This window comes from Stegostoma tigrinum, chromosome 33, assembly GCF_030684315.1.
Source record: "Stegostoma tigrinum isolate sSteTig4 chromosome 33, sSteTig4.hap1, whole genome shotgun sequence".
Classification (NCBI taxonomy): domain Eukaryota; kingdom Metazoa; phylum Chordata; class Chondrichthyes; order Orectolobiformes; family Stegostomatidae; genus Stegostoma; species Stegostoma tigrinum.
In genome coordinates, this window is record NC_081386.1 from 35994061 (window position 1) to 36018809 (window position 24749).

Sequence of the window (24749 nt, forward strand, 5' to 3'; positions counted from 1 at the left end):
CACTCACTCACTGACACACACTCACTGACACACACTGTCACACTCACTGTCACACTCACGGTCACACTCACTCCCTGAAACTCACTGACACACTCACTGACACACTCACTGTCACGCTCACTCACTGTCACACTCACTGGCACACTCACTCACTGACACACACTGTCACACTCACTCACTGACACACTCACTGTCACACATACTGACGGTCACAATCACTGACACACTCACTCACTGACTCACACTGAAACACATTGTCTCACTCACTGACACACTCACTCACTGTCACACTCACTCACTGACACACAGTGTCACACTCACTGACACACTCACTCACTGATAGACTCACTCACAATCACACTCACACACTGTCAAACTCACTGACACACTCACTCACTGTCACACTCACTCACTGTCACACACTGAAACACACTATCACATTCACTGACACACTCACTCACTTTCACACTCACTGACACACACACACTGACACACACTGTCACACTCACTGACTCAGTCACTCACTGTCACACTCACGGTCACACTCACTCCCTGAAACTCACTGACACACTCACTGCCGCACTCACTGACGCTCTCACTCACTGACACATACACACTCACGGTCTCAATCACTGACACACTCACTGAAACACACTGTCACACTCACTGACACACTCACTCACTGTCACACTCACTCACTGTCACACTCACTCACTGACACACACTGAAACACACTGTCACATTCACTGACACACTCACTCACTGACACTCACTCACTGACACACACACACTGACACACACTGTCACACTCACTGACACAGTCACTCACTGTCACGCTCACGGTCACACTCACTCCCTGTAACTCACTGACACACTCACTCACTGACACACTCACTGTCACGCTCACTCACTGTCACACTCACTGGCACACTCACTCACTGACACACACTGTCACACTCACACTGTCACACTCACTCACTGACACTGTCACACTCACTGACACATCACTGTCACACTCACTCACTTTCACACTCACTGACACACACACACTGTCACACTCACTGACACACTCACTCACTGTCACACACACTGTCACACTCACTGACACACACTGTCACACTCACTCACTGACACACTCACTGACACACACTGTCACACACACACACACTGTCACACTCACTGTGACACTCACTCACTGACACTCACTCTCTGACACACACTGTCACACTCACTCACTGACACACTCACTGATACACACTGTCACACTCACTCTGTCACATTCACTGACACACTCAATGTCACACTCACTCACTGTCACACTCACTCACTGTCACACACACTGACACACATCGTCACACTCACTCACTGACACACACTGTCAAACTCACTGACACACTCACTCACTGATACACTCACTCACTGACACACACACACACTGACACACACTGTCACACTCACTGACACACTCACTCACTGTCACACCCACGGTCACACTCACTCCCTGAAACTCACTGACACACTCACTGCCGCACTCACTCACTGACACACACTGTCACACTCACTCACTGACACACACACACACTCACGGTCACAATCACTGACACACTCACTGAAACACACTGTCACACTCACTGACACACTCACTCACTGTCACACTCACACACTGTCACACTCACTGACACACTCACTCACTGTCACACTGACTGTCACACACTGAAAACACTGTCACATTCACTGACACACTGACTCACCGACACACTCACTGTCACACTCACTCACTGAAACTCACTGACACACTCACTGTCACACTCACTCACTGACACACTGTCACACTCACTGACACACTCACTCACTGACACACTCACTGACACCCTCACTCACTGACACACTCACTGACAAACACTGTCACACTCACTCACTGACACACACTGTCACACTCACTGTCACATTAACTCACGGACACACTCACTCACTGTCACATTCACTGACACACACACTGTCACACTCACTGACACACTGACTCACTGTCACACTCACTGAAACTCACTGACACACTGTCACACTCACTCACTGACACTGTCACACTCACTGACACATCACTGTCACACTCACTCATTGTCACACTCACTGACACACACTGTCACACTCACTGACACACTCACTCACTTTCACACTCAATCACTGACCCACACTGTCACACTCACTGACACACTCAATCACTGACACACACGGTCACACTCACCCACTGACACACACTGTCACACTCACTGACACACTCACTCACTGACACACACTGTCACACTCACTCACTGACACACACTGTCACACACACACTGTCACACTCACTGACTGTCACACTCACTGACACACTCACTGACACACACTGTCACACTCACTGACACACTCACTGACACACACTGTCACACTCACTCACTGACACACTCACTGACACACACTGTCACAATCACTGACACACTGACTCACTGACACACTCACTGTCACACTCACTCACTGAAACTCACTGACACACTCACTGTCACACTCACTCACTGACACACTGTCACACTCACTGACGCACTCACTCACTGACACATCACTGTCACACTCAATGTCACAATCACTGACACACACACTGTCACAATCACTGACTCACTGACACACTCACTCACTGAAACTCACTGACACACTCACTGTCACACTCACTCACTGACACACTGTCACACTCACTGACGCACTCACTCACTGACACATCACTGTCACACTCAATGTCACAATCACTGACACACACACTGTCACAATCACTGACTCACTGACACACTCACTCACTGAAACTCACTGACACACTCACTGTCACACTCATTCACTGACACATCACTGTCACACTCACAGACACACACACTGTGACAATCACTGACTCACTGACACACTCACTGAAACTCACTGACACACTCACTGTCACACTCACTCACTGACACACACACACTGACACACACAGTCACACTCACTGACACACTCACTGTCACACTCACTCACTGACACTGTCACACTCACTGACACACACACTCACTGACACATCACTGTCACACTCACTCACTTTCACACTCACTGACACACACACACTGTCACACTCACTGACACACTCACTCACTGACACACACTGTCACACTCACTCACTGACACACTCACTGACACACACTGTCACACACACACACACTGTCACACTCACTGTGACACTCACTCTCTGACACACACTGTCACACTCACTCACTGACACACTCACTGATACACACTGTCACACTCACTCTGTCACATTCACTGACACACTCAATGTCACACTCACTCACTGTCACACTCACTCACTGTCACACACACTGACACACATCGTCACACTCACTCACTGACACACACTGTCAAACTCACTGACACACTCACTCACTGATACACTCACTCACTGACACACACACACACTGACACACACTGTCACACTCACTGACACACTCACTCACTGTCACACCCACGGTCACACTCACTCCCTGAAACTCACTGACACACTCACTGCCGCACTCACTCACTGACACACACTGTCACACTCACTCACTGACACACACACACACTCACGGTCACAATCACTGACACACTCACTGAAACACACTGTCACACTCACTGACACACTCACTCACTGTCACACTCACACACTGTCACACTCACTGACACACTCACTCACTGTCACACTGACTGTCACACACTGAAACACACTGTCACATTCACTGACACACTCACTCACTGTCACACTCACTGACACTCACTCACTGACACACACACACTGACACACACTGTCACACTCACTGACACAGTCACTCACTGTCACACTCACGGTCACACTCACTCCCTGAAACTCACTGACACACTAACTGCCGCACTCACTCACTGACACACACTGTCACACTCACTCACTGACACACACACACGCACGGTCACAATCACTGACACACACACTGAAACACACTGTCACACTCACTGACACACTCACTCACTGTCACACTCACACACTGTCACACTCACTGACACACTCACTCACTGTCACACTCACTCACTGTCACACACTGAAAACACTGTCACATTCACTGACACACTCACTCACTGTCACACTCACTGACACTCACTCACTGACACACTCACTCACTGACACACACACACTGACACACACTGTCACACTCACTGACACAGTCACTCACGGTCACACTCACTCCCTGAAACTCACTGACACACTCACTCACTGACACACACACACACTCACGGTCACAATCACTGACACACTCACTGAAACACACTGTCACACTCACTGACACACTCACTCACTGTCACACTCACTGACACACACACTCACTGACACATCACTGTCACACTCACTCACTTTCACACTCACTGACACACACACACTGTCACACTCACTGACACACTCACTCACTGACACACACTGTCACACTCACTCACTGACACACTCACTGACACACACTGTCACACACACACACACTGTCACACTCACTGTGACACTCACTCTCTGACACACACTGTCACACTCACTCACTGACACACTCACTGATACACACTGTCACACTCACTCTGTCACATTCACTGACACACTCAATGTCACACTCACTCACTGTCACACTCACTCACTGTCACACACACTGACACACATCGTCACACTCACTCACTGACACACACTGTCAAACTCACTGACACACTCACTCACTGATACACTCACTCACTGACACACACACACACTGACACACACTGTCACACTCACTGACACACTCACTCACTGTCACACCCACGGTCACACTCACTCCCTGAAACTCACTGACACACTCACTGCCGCACTCACTCACTGACACACACTGTCACACTCACTCACTGACACACACACACACTCACGGTCACAATCACTGACACACTCACTGAAACACACTGTCACACTCACTGACACACTCACTCACTGTCACACTCACACACTGTCACACTCACTGACACACTCACTCACTGTCACACTGACTGTCACACACTGAAACACACTGTCACATTCACTGACACACTCACTCACTGTCACACTCACTGACACTCACTCACTGACACACACACACTGACACACACTGTCACACTCACTGACACAGTCACTCACTGTCACACTCACGGTCACACTCACTCCCTGAAACTCACTGACACACTAACTGCCGCACTCACTCACTGACACACACTGTCACACTCACTCACTGACACACACACACGCACGGTCACAATCACTGACACACACACTGAAACACACTGTCACACTCACTGACACACTCACTCACTGTCACACTCACACACTGTCACACTCACTGACACACTCACTCACTGTCACACTCACTCACTGTCACACACTGAAAACACTGTCACATTCACTGACACACTCACTCACTGTCACACTCACTGACACTCACTCACTGACACACTCACTCACTGACACACACACACTGACACACACTGTCACACTCACTGACACAGTCACTCACGGTCACACTCACTCCCTGAAACTCACTGACACACTCACTCACTGACACACACACACACTCACGGTCACAATCACTGACACACTCACTGAAACACACTGTCACACTCACTGACACACTCACTCACTGTCACACTCACTCACTGACACACACTGAAACACACTGTCACATTCACTGACACACTCACTCACTGTCACACTCACTGACACTCACTCACTGACACTCACTCACTGACACACACTCACTGACACACACTGTCACACTCACTGTCACACTCACGGTCACACTCACTCCCTGAAACTCACTGACACACTCACTCACTGACACACTCACTGTCACGCTCACTCACTGTCACACTCACTGGCACACTCACTCACTGACACACACTGTCACACTCACTCACTGACACACTCACTGTCACACATACTGACGGTCACAATCACTGACACACTCACTCACTGACTCACACTGAAACACATTGTCTCACTCACTGACACACTCACTCACTGTCACACTCACTCACTGACACACAGTGTCACACTCACTGACACACTCACTCACTGATAGACTCACTCACAATCACACTCACACACTGTCAAACTCACTGACACACTCACTCACTGTCACACTCACTCACTGTCACACACTGAAACACACTATCACATTCACTGACACACTCACTCACTGTCACACTCACTGACACACACACACTGACACACACTGTCACACTCACTGACTCAGTCACTCACTGTCACACTCACGGTCACACTCACTCCCTGAAACTCACTGACACACTCACTGCCGCACTCACTGACGCTCTCACTCACTGACACACACACACTCACGGTCACAATCACTGACACACTCACTGAAACACACTGTCACACTCACTGACACACTCACTCACTGTCACACTCACTCACTGTCACACTCACTCACTGTCACACTGACTGTCACACACTGAAACACACTGTCACATTCACTGACACACTCACTCACTGTCACACTCACTGACACTCACTCACTGACACACACACACTGACACACACTGTCACACTCACTGACACAGTCACTCACTGTCACACTCACGGTCACACTCACTCCCTGAAACTCACTGACACACTAACTGCCGCACTCACTCACTGAAACACACTGTCACACTCACTCACTGACACACACACTCACTGACACTCACTCACTGACACACACACACTGACACACACTGTCACACTCACTGACACAGTCACTCACTGTCACGCTCACGGTCACACTCACTCCCTGTAACTCACTGACACACTCACTCACTGACACACTCACTGTCACGCTCACTCACTGTCACACTCACTGGCACACTCACTCACTGACACACACTGTCACACTCACACTGTCACACTCACTCACTGACACTGTCACACTCACTGACACATCACTGTCACACTCACTCACTTTCACACTCACTGACACACACACACTGTCACACTCACTGACACACTCACTCACTGTCACACACACTGTCACACTCACTCACTGACACACTCACTGACACACACTGTCACACACACACACACTGTCACACTCACTGTGACACTCACTCACTGACACTCACTCTCTGACACACACTGTCACACTCACTCACTGACACACACTGTCACACTCACTCTGTCACATTCACTGACACACTCAATGTCACACTCACTCACTGTCACACTCACTCACTGTCACACACACTGACACACATCGTCACACTCACTCACTGACACACTGACACGCTCACTGTCACACTCACTCACTGACACACACTGTCAAACTCACTGACACACTCACTCACTGATACACTCACTCACTGACACACACACACACTGACACACACTGTCACACTCACTGACACACTCACTCACTGTCACACCCACGGTCACACTCACTCCCTGAAACTCACTGACACACTCACTGCCACACTCACTCACTGACACACACTGTCACACTCACTCACTGACACACACACACACTCACGGTCACAATCACTGACACACTCACTGAAACACACTGTCACACTCACTGACACACTCACTCACTGTCACACTCACACACTGTCACACTCACTGACACACTCACTCACTGTCACACTGACTGTCACACACTGAAACACACTGTCACATTCACTGACACACTCACTCACTGTCACACTCACTGACATTCACTCACTGACACACACACACTGACACACACTGTCACACTCACTGACACAGTCACTCACTGTCACACTCACGGTCACACTCACTCCCTGAAACTCACTGACACACTCACTGCCGCACTCACTCACTGACACACACTGTCACACTCACTCACTGACACACACACACGCACGGTCACAATCACTGACACACACACTGAAACACACTGTCACACTCACTGACACACTCACTCACTGTCACACTCACACACTGTCACACACTGAAAACACTGTCACATTCACTGACACACTCACTCACTGTCACACTCACTGACACTCACTCACTGACACACTCACTCACTGACACACACACACTGACACACACTGTCACACTCACTGACACAGTCACTCACGGTCACACTCACTCCCTGAAACTCACTGACACACTCACTCACTGACACACACACACACTCACGGTCACAATCACTGACACACTCACTGAAACACACTGTCACACTCACTGACACACTCACTCACTGTCACACTCACTCACTGACACACACTGAAACACATTGTCACATTCACTGACACACTCACTCACTGTCACACTCACTGACACTCACTCACTGACACTCACTCACTGACACACACTGTCACACTCACTGTCACACTCACGGTCACACTCACTCCCTGAAACTCACTGACACACTCACTCACTGACACACTCACTGTCACGCTCACTCACTGACACACTCACTGTCACACATACTGACGGTCACAATCACTGACACACTCACTCACTGACTCACACTGAAACACATTGTCACACTCACTGACACACTCACTCACTGTCACACTCACTCACTGACACACTCACTCACTGATAGACTCACTCACTGTCACACTCACTCACTGACACACTCACTCACTGACACACACTGTCACACTCACTGACAGTCACACTCACTCACAATCACACTCACACACTGTCAAACTCACTGACACACTCACTCACTGTCACACAATGAAACACACTATCACATTCACTGACACACTCACTCACTGTCACACTCACTGACACACACACACTGACACACACTGTCACACTCACTGACACAGTCACTCACTGTCACACTCACGGTCACACTCACTCCCTGAAACTCACTGACACACTCACTGCCCACTCACTGACGCTCTCACTCACTGACACACACACACTCACGGTCACAATCACTGACACACTCACTGAAACACACTGTCACACTCACTGACACACTCACTCACTGTCACACTCACTCACTGTCACACTCACTCACTGACACACACTGAAACACACTGTCACATTCACTGACACACTCACTCACTGACACTCACTCACTGACACACACTGCCACACTCACTGACACAGTCACTCACTGTCACGCTCACGGTCACACTCACTCCCTGAAACTCACTGACACACTCACTCACTGACACACTCACTGTCACGCTCACTCACTGTCACACTCACTGGCACACTCACTCACTGACACACACTGTCACACTCACACTGTCACACTCACTCACTGACACACTCACTGTCACACATACTGACGGTCACAATCACTGACACACTCACTCACTGACACACACTGAAACACATTGTCGCACTCACTGACACACTCACTCACTGTCACACTCACTGACACACACACACTGTCACACTCACTCACTGTCACACTCACTCACTGACACACACTACCACACTCACTCACTGACACACTCTCTCACTAACACACTCACACACTGTCACACTCACTCTGATACACTGTCACACTGACTCACTGTCACACTCACTCACTGACACACACACACTGTCACACTCACACACCAACACACTCACTGTCACACTGACTCACTAGCTCACTGACACACTCACTCACTGACACACACACTGTCACACACACTCAGTGACACTCACTCACTGACACACTCACTGTCACACACACACTGTCACACACACTCACGGTCACAATCACTGACACACTCACTCGCTGACACACACTGTCACACTCTCTGACACACTCATTCACTGACACACTCACTGACACACTCACACTGTCACACTCACACTCTGACACACTCACTGTCACACTCACTCAATATCACACTCACTCACTGACACACTCACTCACGGTCACACAGTCACACTCACTCACCGTCACACCCACTGACACAGATGCTCATTGACACATTCACTCATCGATACACGCACTGACTCACTCACTGACACACTCACTCATCGATACACACTGACTGTCACACTCACTGTCACACTCACTCATTGATACATACTGATTGTCACACTCACTCTTCGATACACACATTGTCACACGCACTTACTGACACACATACTGAATGTCACACTCACTCATCGGTACACACACTCACTGTCACACTCACTCACTGACACACTCACCCATCGATACACATTGTGTTTATGTGGTGAGCCCAGTTGAGTTTCTAGCTCTGGGTAACCTGTCTGACGTTGCTGTGACCGATTGATCCAGCTGCAGGTTAGTAATGAAAGCAAAATGGCCCTTGTCCTACTGAGTCAATCTCTGCTTCCAGTTCTGAGCATCGCCCTTGTGTAGGGGATCCCACATCTTGGACCCATGTTCCTTGACCTGGAACAGGACATGAACCTGAAGCTTCTAGCTCAGAGGCGGCTGTTACTAATGAGGCCAATGGGGACTTTGTTTTATTCATACACAGGATGAGGGTGTCACTGGCTCGGCAGCATTTATTGCCCATCCCTAAGTTGAGAGTCAACCACATTGTTGTGAGTCTGGAGTCACATGTAGGCCAGACCAGGTAAGGACAGAAGTTTCCTTCCCTAAAGGACTTCAGTGAACCAAATGGGCTTTTCTGACATTTAACAATGAATTTATGGTCACCATTAGACTCTTAATTCCAGACATTTATTGAATTCAAATTCCACCTTCTGCTGTGGAACCCAGGTCCCTAATACATTACCTGGGTCTCTGGATTAACAGTCTAGCGATAATACCGTGGGGCCAATGCCTCCCCTAAAAATTGTCCATTGTCCAATTCTATGAATGATCATGAACAGTCCTGTGACCAAATGCCTCCTACATCTCATTTTTCAGATGGAATGTCAGGACAACATCATAAAACTAGAGCAGCAACTGGTTCAGATGGAGACATTTGTCAGTCACATGGGAGAAATCTTTGTCACTGTGGAAGTGAGTATTTCACATTAAATATCTCCCTGTGCCCAGCTTCTGATGAAGACATCATTGAGTCAGTGAGTTATCTCCAGTTTAACCTTGAAGGTGTGAGAATAGAATATTAACAATGCTCCCTTAATTCACTGAGGAGGCCCTGATTTTCAATGACGATGGTCAGAAATCACACAACACCAGGTTATAGTCCATCAGATTTATTTAAAATCACAAGCTTTCGAGTGTAGCCTCTTCACGAGATGAACTGAAATGGCAGTGCTAGCCACTGAGCCACCGTACCACCCCTGCTGTGTAACTCTATGACTCTATAACAATTCTGAAATAAGATCAGATGTTTTCAGGTGAAAATCTGCAACTTTCTCTCTCAGTTGCAGTGGATGTTGAGGGATAATTGGAGTGTTCAAATTGAAGATGGCTAGAAATTTATTCAGCAGAAACAGAAAGGAGTTGGAGTGGGAAGATTACCCCTGACATTAGCTCCACCAATCACTAATATCATGGTGAACTTTGACATCAACGCTGTCCTGATTTATTCTCATCTCCCGAAAGGTTATTGGCCTCAGTCTTACACAACTCAAAGAGTGACCTTTTAACAATCCTCTGGCAAACAGAATTCCAAAGATTCACCACCATCCGAACAAAAATATTCATCTGGGTCTCCATCCTAAACGGACAAGTCCTTTTAGTAAGACTGTGCTTCTCAATTCTAGACTCTCCCCTCAGAGAGCTCACTCTCTCAGCATCAACCCCCATCAAAACAAAATACTGTGACGCTGGAAAGCTGTAATTAAAAAAAACACAGAATGTTGTCAACAATCGGCAGGTCAGACTGCACCTGTGGAGGGAGATTATGTTAATATTTCAGGTCAATGACTATTCTTCATCACCCTGTTAAGAATTGTAGACATTTTGTCATTATGTAACTTCTCCTTTCATTCCAGGAATCAACATCAAAAGATAAGTGGAGCTAAGGCTCAGATCTGCAATGATATACATGAATGACATTTTCCTGTTCCTATGCTCCAGTGCCCTCTATGCTATCCTTTCTGTTCCTGTTCTGATCTGGGCATCACTGGCTAAGCAGCATTTATGACCCATCGCTAATTGCCCAGAGGTCAGTTAAGAGTCAACCACATTGTTGTGGGTCTGGAGTCACACATCAGCTAGATTGGGTAAGGATGGTAGATTTCCTTTCCTAAAAGAGATTAGACCTCCTTAGGAATTAGACCATAAGATCAGGTTTGGTGAATACTCAGGGCCCTTTGTGAAAGATTAGACTCTTTTTGGTGTATCCAGTATCTCCACAGAAAGTGGCTGCCCTCCAATGGCTCAGCAATGCAATGTTTCAATGCTAAGAAATAAGTGAACGATGATGTTATTGGGGTTGTACTGTCGGCCTCCAAACAGTCAACGGGAATTAGAGGAACAAATATGCAGGGAGACCAGGGAGACTTACAGGAGCAATAGGGTTGTCATGGTGGGGGATTTTAATTTTCCTAACAGAGACTGGGACTGTCATTGTGTTAAAGGCTTGGATGGGGTGGAATTTGTTAAATGTGTTCGGGAAAGTTTCTTCAAGCAATATGTAGAGGATCCTACTCAGGAAGGGGCAAAACCCAACCTACTCTTGGGAAATGGGTCAGGACAGGTGACTGAGGTGACGGTGAGGGTGCATTTTGGGACCAGTGACCATAGATCTATTAATTTTAAAATAGTTATGGAGAAGGACAAAACTGGTCCACAGGTTCAAGTTCCAAATTGGGTCAACGTGAATTTTGATGGAATTAGATGGGAGCTTGCAGTTGTTGATTGGAGTAGTTTGAAAGTGGGCAAAAGAACCTCTGGCAAGTGGGAGGCCTTTAAAAGTGTGATAGCTAGAGTTAAAGGTCTATATGTTCCTGTGAGGGGCAAGGTTGTCAGGAGTAGGGAATCCTGGATGACAAGAGATATTGAGGCTTTGACCAGAAAAAAAGGAGGTATGGCTGAGGAACAGGCAGCTGGGATCAAGGGAATCCCTGGAGGTATGTAGGGGTACAGGAGTTTACTGAAGGAGGAAATCAGGAGGGTGAAGAGGAGGCATGAGATGGTATTGGCTGAGAAGATTAGGGTGAATTCAAAGAGTCTCTTTAAGAATATTAAAGGAAAAAGAATAACTAGAGAGAGAATAGGACCCCTCAAGGCCCAAAGTAGACACATATGTGTGAAACCACAAGAGATGGGTGAGGTCTTCAATGAATATTTCTCCAGTGTTTACCGTGGAGAAAGAAATGTAAACTTGGGAACTTGGGGAAGTTAGTAGTGATGTTCTTGGAGAGGTCCATATCACAGTAGAGGAGGTATTGGAAGTATTAGAATGGATGCAGGTGGATAAATCTCCTGGTCCTGATCAGATATATCCAAAAACCCTGCAAGAGGCTAGAGAAGAAATTATGGGGGCCCTGGCTGATATATTTGCATCATTGAAAGCTAGGACTGAGATCCCGGAAGACTGGAGGGTAGCAGATGTTGTACCCGAATTCAAGATATGCTACAAAGAAAATCCTGGGAATTATAGATCAGTAAGCTTAACATCTGTGACAGGTAAGCTACTTGAGAAGATTCTGAGGGATAAGATATCCATGCATTTGGAAATACAGGGTTTGATTAGGAATAGTTCAGCATGGCTTTGTGCGTGGGAGATCATATCTCACAAATTTGTTAGAGTTCTTGTTGGATTGGTGGCCTGTGACTAGTGGTGTGCCTCAGGGGTCAGTGCTGGGCCCATTGCTGTTTGTTACCTATATCGATGATTTGGATAAGAATATACCAGGTATGATTAGTAATTTTGCAGATGACACTAAAATAGATGGTATCGTGGATAGTAAGGAAGATTATCAGAAATTACAACAGGATCTTGATCAGCTGGGGAAGTGGGCTGAGAAATTACAAATGGAGTTTAATTTAGATAAGTGTGAGGTGTTGCATTTTGGAAAGTCAAATCAAGGTAGGAATTTCGTGATGAATAGGATGTGGCCTTAAGGAGTGCAGCGGAACAGAGGGACCTTGGACTGCGGGTGCACAGTTCTCTGAAAGTGGAGTCACAGGTAGACAGGGCATTGAAGGCAGCTTTTGGCTCACTGGCCTTCATCAGTCGGGGCACTGAGTATGGGAGTTGGGAAGTTATGGTGCAGCTGTAAAAGGCTGTTGGGGAGGCTGCACTTGGAGTATTATGTTCAGTTTTGGTCACCTTGCTCTAGGAAGGTTGTTATTGAACTCCAAAAAGAGCGCAGAAGAAATTTACAAAGATGTTGCCAGGACTCAAGGGATTGAGCTGTAGGGAGAAGTTGGACAAGCTTGGACCTTTTTTTTAAGAGCGTAGGAGACTGAGGGGGGATCTAATTGAAGTGTGTAAGAGCATGAGAGGCACGGATAAGGTGAATGCACTCAATCTTTTTCCCAAGCTTGGGGAACTGGAGGACTAGAGGGCAGTTTAAGGCAAGGAGGGAAATAATACATGGGAACCTGAGGGGCAATTTTTTTACCCAGAGGTGGTATGCATATGGAATGAGCTGCCAGCAGACATGGTTGAGAAGGATACATTAACAACATTTAAAAGGCATTTGGACAAATACATGGATAGGAAAGGTTTAGAAGGATATGGGCCAAGTGCAGGGAAATGGGATTAGTGTGGATGGTCATTTTGAGTCAGCATGGATCAGATTGAGCTGAAGGGCCTGTCTCTGTGCTGTAGGGCTGTATGACTCTATCAGGGGTAAGATGAAAAGGAGATGGTCAGCAATTGATCTGACCAGAAGCAACATCTGAGCCAAATCCAATCCTGTCTCTAACTGATATTCCCACAGGAATCATTGGACTTGGGAATCCTGACCATTTTTTCCCCATTTTTAGCTCTGAATTTGAGCTCTTGTGATGCAATGGGTAGAGTCCCTACCTCAGAGCCAGAAGGTCTAGATTCAAGTCCCCCTCCAGGACTGGATGGCTCAGGAAGGTGTGTTCACAATGCAGCTGAACCGGCTTGGTCATCAGCTTGTACATCCTGAAACCTACACTACAGCAGCAGTTAGGAAAGGGAGCAACACCTGGTCAGCCACATAACAGAAAGAAGTCTCTACCATCACTGTCTACATCTCCAGACTGCAACACACTAAAGCACTCATTGTCAGAACAACTCAGACTCCCACCATCAGGGTCTGGTAACCTAGCAGTACAGAGCTCCATCAGACACAGAGCAAAATTATTCTGGCTGTTGATCTCCACAGATACTCAAACACTATGTTTTAACACCAAATTACTTTGGACCAACAGGAGAACATAGGTAAACAGCAGCATTACTTGGAACTGCAATATGATGACTTAATGCAGTTTCTAGTGCAACGCTATGAAGACAGGTGCCAGGATCTGGAGGACGAGAAGAAACTGAAACTAGAGAAATTATATGGGGAGCTGGTGAGCTGTGGGCAGAACATTGACTTGTACAAAGAACTGATTGAATCCACTGAGGAACTCTTCAAGACAGAAGACAAACAACTCTTCCTGAAGGTGAACACACGGATGGTTTCTGACATTTCTGTAAAGGTGTAAAATGAAATTAATGTTGGGGTATCCTGGCAGAGGTTTCAAAGTCCTGTTGGGGATTGGGGGAATCACATAAATGCACAGGCACATTATTTGATTTATTTCTGTTTTGAAAGATAATTCAGCTAATTTATTTTTGTTAAGCAGCAGACATTTTTGGAGAATACTGAATCTTCTTTTTTTCTCCAACAACAGGATGGACAAGCAGCACTGGCCAGGTATTTGTAGTAGCACTGGCAGGCTCCCTGCATATGTGGATACTTTCCTTAATTATTCAGCTAACTGATAAAAGGCTTGGTGTAAATCTTTCATCCTAGATTGTATTCCCCCATAAGTGGGATCTCTACTGACAGAACCTGCTCTGGAACATGCTGATTGTTTGATAATTACATTGTCCCCGCTGTCTCTTTATGTAATTTGTAATTTTGTGCTGAATGTGTGATGCTATTAAACTGGGAGCACATTTGGGTGAGAGCCACAATCCCATTTCTTACAGTCCAGTTCGAGTGAATGTAAACTCAGTGATAATCGACACTGTGAGTAGTTTCACTCAGAGAGTTGTGGTGGCTGGTGAGAGACCTGGAAGTTGCAGTGGGATAGTGGATGCTGCATTGATGCTGGAATGAAATGCTGTGGGTTTGCATTGACTCCTTTAAGGGAAATAAAAATGCATGATGGTGATATTTATGTCACTAATAAAACTGCATTCCCAGTGATTGAATCACATATTCCTTCAGTTGCATTTTTCATTGAACAAACAGCGCCCAGGTTAGACCAATATTGCGTGAGTATAATCTTACATTTAATACCCATTGGAAATACTCAGTGTTAATGCTGGACAAAAACAAAACTAGAACACTGTTTGATTGATCAGTACCTCCATTTGATAATGACTAAAACTAACATTTTGGCAACAATTCTAATCAATGTAACTCTCACTTTGAATAAGTTTCTATCAAGCTGCTTCCAATATAAGCTGAGATGGGAAAAGGTTCGTTCTACATTATTCCAGTGAACGTGTCCCCACCCATTGTAATCACATGGGGAGAGTTCGGTGTGAGTACGAACTGTGCTGATTGTATTTTGACTTGGATCAATCAGGCTGGGGGTATTGTGTTACTGGTTTGCTGGATAAATACAGCTCCACATTTGGGCCAGTCTAAAAGGGCTTTGAGCTGGGATCATAGTGAGGGGTGCTAGAGGGGTTTCACTGAACGGGGCTCCTGCTACTGATCACGCTTCAATACTTCCTGGAAGATGAGGATGGGATTGGGAATGTTTGCTCACTGTCCAATAGCTGCCAGCTCATTGAGAATGACCATAACCTGTGATCACATGACCAACACTCAGTGGGGATGTGGATCCAAAGGGGCCGAAGCAAAGCAGTTGGAACAAAACCTTGGATTGAGGTGCAGAGAGTGGAAGGGGCCAATTTGACTCAGTCCTGACTGAGCCTTCTTTAGCCGGGAGGCATGAAAGACATCACAGATTGGCTCAGGGCCCAAGGCACCAAGACAGGTTCACATTCCCAGCTGCTGTGTAGCTCTGGGCCAGGACTGGGATCCCATTGCAGACATGGTACTCACCCCGACCTGAGGGAGCTACACAAATGTCTCATTGACAGCCTTATTGCCACCAGTGACTCTGCTGTTTCTCCCCTCACAGGCTGGAGGAGTTTCTCCGAGGGGACCCTCACCCGGACTTACCGACAACAACTGAATTCGAGAAATTCCCAACTGATATGCCCGAGGTTCAGAGACTAATAGAGACAATCAGTAGTCTCCCAGGTATGTAACACACTCACCCCGCACACTGACACACCCACCCCCCGCACACTGACACACCCACCCCCCGCACACTGACACGGCCACCCCCTGGCACTGACACACCCACCCCTGGCACTGACACACCCACCCCGCACACTGACACACCCACCCCCCGCACACTGACACACCCACCCCCTGGCACTGAAACGGCCACCCCGCACACTGACACACCCACACCCGGCACTGACATGGCCATCCCGCGCACTGACACACCCACCCCTGGCAGTGACACACCCACCCCGCACACTGACACAGCCACCCCGCACACTGACACACCCACCTCGCACACTGACACACCCACCCCCGGCACTGACACACCCACCCCGCGCACTGACACACCCACCCCGCGCACTGACACACCCACCCCCGGCACTGACACACCCACCCTGCACACTGACACGCTCACCCCCCCGGCACGGACACGCCCAGACCCCCCGGCACTGACACGCCCACCCCGCGCACTGACACACCCACCCCACGCACTGACACACCCACCCCACACACTGACACACCCACCCCCGGCACTGACACACCCACCCTGCACACTGACACGCCCACCCCGCACACTGACACGCCCACCCCGGCACTGACATGCCCATCCCCGGCACTGACACGCCCACTCCCGGCACTGACACGCCCACCCCGCACACTGACACGCCCACCCCGCACACTGACACGCCCAACCCCGGCACTGACACGCCCACCCCGCACACTGACACGCCCATCCCCGGCACTGACACGCCCACCCCGCACACTGACACGCCCACCCCCGGCACTGACACGCCCACCCCACACACTGACACACCCACCCCCCCGGCACTGACACGCCCACCCCGCACACTGACACGCCCACCCCGCACACTGACACGCCCACCCCGCGCACTGACACGCCCACCCCACGCACTGACACGCCCATCCCCGGCACTGACACACCCACCCCACACACTGACACGCCCACCCCCGGCACTGACACGCCCACCCCACACACTGACACGCCCACCCCCGGCACTGACACGCCCACCCCCGGCACTGACACGCCCACCCCCGGCACTGACACGCCCACCCCGCGCACTGACACGCCCACCCCCGGCACTGACACACCCACCCCCGGCACAGACACGCCAACCCCGCACACTGACACGCCCACCCCCGGTACTGACGCATCCACCCCGCACACTGACACGCCCACCCCGCACACTGACACGCCCACCCCGCACACTGACACGCCCACCCCCGGTACTGACGCATCCACCCCGCACACTGACACGCCCACCCCCGGTACTGACGCATCCACCCCGCACACTGACACGCCCACCCCCGGTACTGACGCATCCACCCCGCACACTGACACGCCCACCCTGCACACTGACACGCCCACCCCGCACACTGACACGCCCACCCCGCACACTGACACACCCACCCCCGGCACTGACACACCCACCCCGCACACTGACACGCCCATCCCGGCACTGACACGCCCACCCCGCACACTGACACGACCATCCCCGGCACTGACACACCGATCCCACACACTGACACACCCACCCCACACACTGACACACCCACCCCCGGCACTGACACGCCCACCCCGCACACTGACACGCCCATCCCCGGCACTGACACGCCCACCCCACACACTGACACGCCCACCCCCGGCACTGACACGCCCACCCCCGGCACTGACACGCCCACCCCCCACACTGACACGCCCACCCCGCACACTGACACGCCCACCCCGCACACTGACACGCCCACCCCGCACACTGACACGCCCACCCTGCACACTGACACGCCCACCCCCGGTACTGACATATCTACCCCGCACACTGACACGCCCACTCCCGGCACTGACACGCCCACCCCACACACTGACACGCCCACCCCACACACTGACACGCCCACCCCACACACTGAAACGCCCATCCCCCGCACTGACACGCCCACCCCGCACACTGACACGCCCACCCCGCACACTGACACGCCCACCCTGCACACTGACACGCCCACCCCGCACACTGACACGCCCACCCCCGGTACTGACATATCTACCCCGCACACTGACACGCCCACTCCCGGCACTGACACGCCCACCCCACACACTGACACGCCCACCCCCCACACTGACACGCCCACCCCACACACTGAAACGCCCATCCCCGGCACTGACACGCCCACCCCGCACACTGACACGCCCACCCCGCACACTGACACGCCCACCCCCGGTACTGACACGCCCACCCCCGGCACTGACACGCCCACCCCACACACTGACACGCCCACCCCACACACTGACACGCCCACCCCCGGCACTGACACGGCCACCCCCACACACTGACACGCCCACCCCCGGCACTGACACGCCCACCCCCGGCACTGACACACCTACCACGCGCACTGACACGCCCACCCCCCCGGCACTGACACGCCCACCCCCCCCGGCACTGACATGCCCACCCCAGGCACTGACACGACGACCCCCCCGGCACTGACACGCCCACCCCCCCGGCACTGACACGACGACCCCCCCGGCACTGACACGCCCACCCCCGGCACTGACACGCCCACCCCGCTCACTGACACGCCCACCCCCCGGCACTGACACGCCCACCCCCCCGGCACTGACACGCCCACCCCGCTCACTGACACGCCCACCCCCGGCACTGACACGCCCACCCCCGGCACTGACACGCCCACCCCCCGGCACTGACACGCCCACCCCGCTCACTGACACGCCCTCCCCCGCTCACTGACACGCCCACCCCGCTCACTGACACGCCCACCCCGCTCACTGACACGCCCTCCCCCGCTCACTGACACGCCCTCCCCCCGCTCACTGACACGCCCTCCCCCCGCTCACTGACACGCCCTCCCCCCGGCACTGACACGCCCTCCCCCCGGCACTGACACGCCCACCCCCCGGCACTGACACGCCCACCCCCCAGCACTGACACGCCCACCCCCGGCACTGACACGCCCACCCCCCCGGCACTGACACGCCCACCCCCCAGCACTGACACGCCCACCCCCCAGCACTGACACGCTCACCCCCGGCACTGACACGCCCACCCCGCTCACTGACACGCCCTCCCCCGCTCACTGACACGCCCTCCCCCGCTCACTGACACGCCCTCCCCCCGGCACTGACACGCCCACCCCGCTCACTGACACGCCCTCCTCCCGGCATTGACACGCCCACCCCCCGGCACTGACACGCCCACCCTGCTCACTGACACGCCCACCCCGTCACTGACACGCCCACCCCCGTCACTGACACGCCCACCCCGCTCACTGACACGCCCTCCCCCGCTCACTGACACGCCCTCCCCCCGGCACTGACACGCCCACCCCCGACACTGACACGCCCACCCCCCGACACTGACACGCCCACCCCGCGCTCTGACACACTCACCCCGCGCTCTGACACACTCACCCCGCGCTCTGACACACTCACACCGCACATGGTCACTCTCACCCCGCGCACTGTCACACTCACCCCGCGCACTGACACACTCACCCCGCGCACTGACACACTCACCCCGCGCACTGTCACACTCACCCCCTACACTGACACACACCGCACATGGTCACACTCACCCCGCACATGATCACACTCACATCTCACTCTGTTACACTCACCCCTCACACTGATACACTCATCCCCCCACACTGTCCACTGACACATTTACTCTCATCACTGACACACTCACCATGCACGCTGTCACGCTCACTCCCACAATGTGACATATACACCACCACACTGTCACAAATACTGACACACTCACCCCTCACAATGACACACTCACCCCACACTGTCACACTCACTACCACACACTGTCACACTCACCTCCTCGCTGACACACACTCCCCACACTCACTTTCACACCCGCACACTGATACCTAATAATATTATCATTGGACTGTTAATCCAAGACCCAGATAACTAAGAGTCTAATGATGACCGTGAATCCACTGTCAAGTGTTGGAAAAACCCATCTGGTTCACTAATGCCTTTTGGGGAAGGGAACTGCCATCCTTCCCTGGTCTGGCCTACATGTGACTCCAGGCCCACAGCAATGTGGCCGACTCTGAGCTGCCCTCTGAACTATTACTGATGGGCATTAAATGCTGCCTAGACAGAGATGCCCTCATTGGGTGAATGAAACACTGATACACTAACCTACACATTGACACACACAGAGACACCCCTACATATTCAGTCTCTGTCACTGATACCCTGTAGGTGGTGTGAATCACCCACACACTGATGGGGCAACACTGGGTCACCTGGAGCCATTGAATCAAACATTACCCTCACTCTGCACTGCACCCGTTTCTGTCCCTACCACAACATAACATTTACAAAATCTGTGTGTGTGTGTGTGTGTGTGTGTGTGTGTGGGGGGGGGGGGGTGGGGGGGGTGTATAGGTGTGTGTGTGGGGGGTGGTGTGTGGGGGTGTGGTGGGGGTGGTGTGTAGGTGTGTGTGTGTGTGGGGGTGTGGTAGGGGTGGTGTGTAGGTGGGGGCAGTGGGGGTGGTGTGTAGGTGTGTGTGTGGGGGCGTGGTGGGGGTGGTGTGTAGGTGGGGGCGGTGGGGGTAGTGTGTAGGTGTGTGTGTGGGAGCGTGGTGGGGGTGGTGTGTAGGTGGGGGCGTTGGGGGTGGTGTGTAGGTGTGTGTGTGTGAGTGGTGGGAGTATGTGTGTGGGTGTGTGGCGGGGGGGTTGTGTATGTGTGTGGGAGTTGGGGGTTGGGGGTTGGGGGTTGTGTGTGTGTGTGGGGCTGGTGTGTAGGTGTGTGTGTGGGGATGTGTGGTTTGGGGAGGAGTGTAGGGAGTTACAGGGAGTGTGTGTGTGTGGGATGTGTGGTTTGGGGACAAGGGTAGGGTGTAATGGGGAGTGTGTTTGGGGGTGGGGTGGTTTGGGGAGAAGGGTAGGGAGTTACGGGGAGTGTGTGTGGAGGTGGCTTGGGTAGAAGGGTAGGGAGTTACAGGGAGTGTGTGTGTGTGGGGGGAAGTTTGGCGAGAAGGGTAGGGAGTTACGGGGAGTGTGTGTGTGTGTGTGTGTGTGTGTGTGTGTGTGTGTGTGTGGTGGGGGTGGTGTGTAGGTGTGTGTGTGTGGGGGTGTGGTGGGGGACGGTCTGTAGGTGGGGGCGGTTGGGGTAGTGTGTAGGTGTGTGTGTGGGGGCGTGGTGGGGGTGGTCTGTAGGTGGGGGCGGTGGGGGCAGTGGGGGTAGTGTGTAGGTGTGTGTGTGTGAGTGGTGGGAGTGTGGCGGGGGGGTTGTGTATGTGTGTGGGAGTTGGGGGTTGGGGGTTGTGTGTGTGTGTGGGGCTGGTGGGGGTGGTGTGTAGGTGTGTGTGTGGGGGGTGTGTGGTTTGGGGAGGAGTGTAGGGAGTTACAGGGAGTGTGTGTGTGTGTGTGGGGTGTGGGGTTTGGGGACAAGGGTAGGGTGTATTGGGGAGTGTGTTTGGGGGTGGGGTGGTTTGGGGAGAAGGGTAGGGAGTTACGGGGAGTGTGTGTGGAGGTGGCTTGGGTAGAAGGGTAGGGAGTTACAGGGAGTGTGTGTGTGGAGGGAAGTTTGGCGAGAAGGGTAGGGAGTTACGGGGAGTGTGTGTGTGTGTGTGTGTGTGTGGGGGGGGTGTGTGGTTTGGGGAGGAGTGTAGGGAGTTACAGGGAGTGTGTGTGTGTGGGGTGTGTGGTTTGGGGAGGAGGATAGGGAGTTATGGGGAGTGTGTGTGTGTGTGGGGGGCGGTGTGTGGTTTGGGGAGGAGAGTAGGGAGTTACGGGGAGTGTGTGTGTGTGTGGGGTGTGTGGTTTGGGGTGGAGAGTAGGGAGTTACGGGGAGTGAGTGTGTGGGGGGGATTGTGGTTTTGGGAGGAGAGTAGGGAGTTACGGTTAGTGTGTGTGTGGGGGGGGTGTGTGGTTTGGGGAGGAGAGTAGGGAGTTACGGGGAGTGTGTGTGTGTGGGGTGTGTGGGTTGGGGCAGAGGGTAGGGAGTTACGGGGAGTGTGTGTGTGTGTGTGTGTGTGTGTGTGTGTGTGTGTGTGTGTGTGGCGGGGTGTGGTTTGGGGAGGAGAGTAGGGAGTTACGGGGAGTGTGTGTGTGTGGGGTGTGTGGTTTGGGGCAGAGGGTAGGGAGTTACGGGGAGTGTGTGTGTGTGTGTGTGTGTGTGTGTGTGTGTGGCGGGGTGTGGTTTGGGGAGGAGAGTAGGGAGTTACGGGGAGCGTGTGTGTGTGGGGTGTGTGGTTTGGGGCAGAGGGTAGGGAGTTACGGGGAGTGTGTGTGTGTGTGTGTGTGTGTGTGTGTGTGTGTGTGTGTGGCGGGGTGTGGTTTGAGGAGGAGAGTAGGGAGTTACGGGGAGTGTGTGTGTGTGGGGTGTGTGGTTTGGGGCAGAGGGTAGGGAGTTACGGGGAGTGTGTGTGTGTGTTGGGGTGTTTGGTTTGGGGAGGAGGGTAGGGAGTTACGGGGAGTGTGTGTGTCTGGGATCTGTGGTTTGGGGCAGAGGGTAGGGAGTTACGGGGAGTGTGTGTGTCTGGGATCTGTGGTTTGGGGCAGAGGGTAGGGAGTTACGGGGAGTGTGTGTGTGTGTGTGTGTGGGGTGTGTGGTTTGGGGAGGAGGGTAGGGAGTTACGGGGAGTGTGTGTGTCTGGGGTGTGTGGTTTGGGGCAGAGGGTAGGGAGTTACGGGGAGTGTGTGTGTGTATGTGGGGGGGTGTTCTTTGGGGAGGAGCGTAGGGAGTTACGGGGAGTGTGTGTGTGTTGGGGGAGGGTGTTCTTTGGGGAGGAGGGTAGGGAGTTACGGGGAGTGTGTGTGTGTTGCGGGAGGGTGTTCTTTGGGGAGGAGGGTAGGGAGTTACGGGGAGTGTGTGTGTGTTGCGGAAGGGTGTTCTTTGGGGAAGAGGGTAGGGAGTTACGGGGAGTGTGTGTGTGTTGGGGGAGGGTGTTCTTTGGGGAGGAGGGTAGGGAGTTACGGGGAGTGTGTGTGTGTTGCGGGAGGGTGTTCTTTGGGGAGGAGGGTAGGGAGTTACGGGGAGTGTGTGTGTGTTGGGGGAGGGTGTTCTTTGGGGAGGAGGGTAGGGAGTTACGGGGAGTGTGTGTGTGTTGGGGGAGGGTGTTCTTTGGGGAGGGGGGTAGGGAGTTACGGGGAGCGCCTGCTGCTGGTTATGAAGTTGCAGACATGAAGATGTCTTTTGTTTGCCAGTTCCATCAGCCCCTTCGCTGTGCGAACAAGCCCCTGGTAGAGGAAGCAGCGACTCAGTGAGAGTGAGCTGGAGCCTTTCAGCTGATGACACCGTGGAGTTTTATGAGCTTCATTACCAAGAGCTTCCGGGGCAGAGGAGCCCCAGCCAGGATGGGGTGGCAGGTTTGTGCCGAGTGTAGGGTGGGGGGT

At 52.0% G+C, this 24749-nt stretch overlaps 1 protein-coding gene across 1 annotated transcript in view; it reads left to right on the forward strand.

Annotated features, from left to right (window-relative positions):
• Nucleotides 1–24749, forward strand: part of LOC125467310 (fibronectin type III and SPRY domain-containing protein 2) — a 56075-nt gene that overhangs the window by 16210 nt on the left and 15116 nt on the right. Inside the window, exons 3-7 of the mRNA XM_048562982.1 lie at nt 10872–10967; nt 15273–15506; nt 15738–15760; nt 17208–17329; nt 24561–24722. Coding sequence (XP_048418939.1) covers nt 10872–10967; nt 15273–15506; nt 15738–15760; nt 17208–17329; nt 24561–24722 — 637 coding nt within the window. The remainder of the gene's footprint in view (nt 1–10871; nt 10968–15272; nt 15507–15737; nt 15761–17207; nt 17330–24560; nt 24723–24749) is intronic.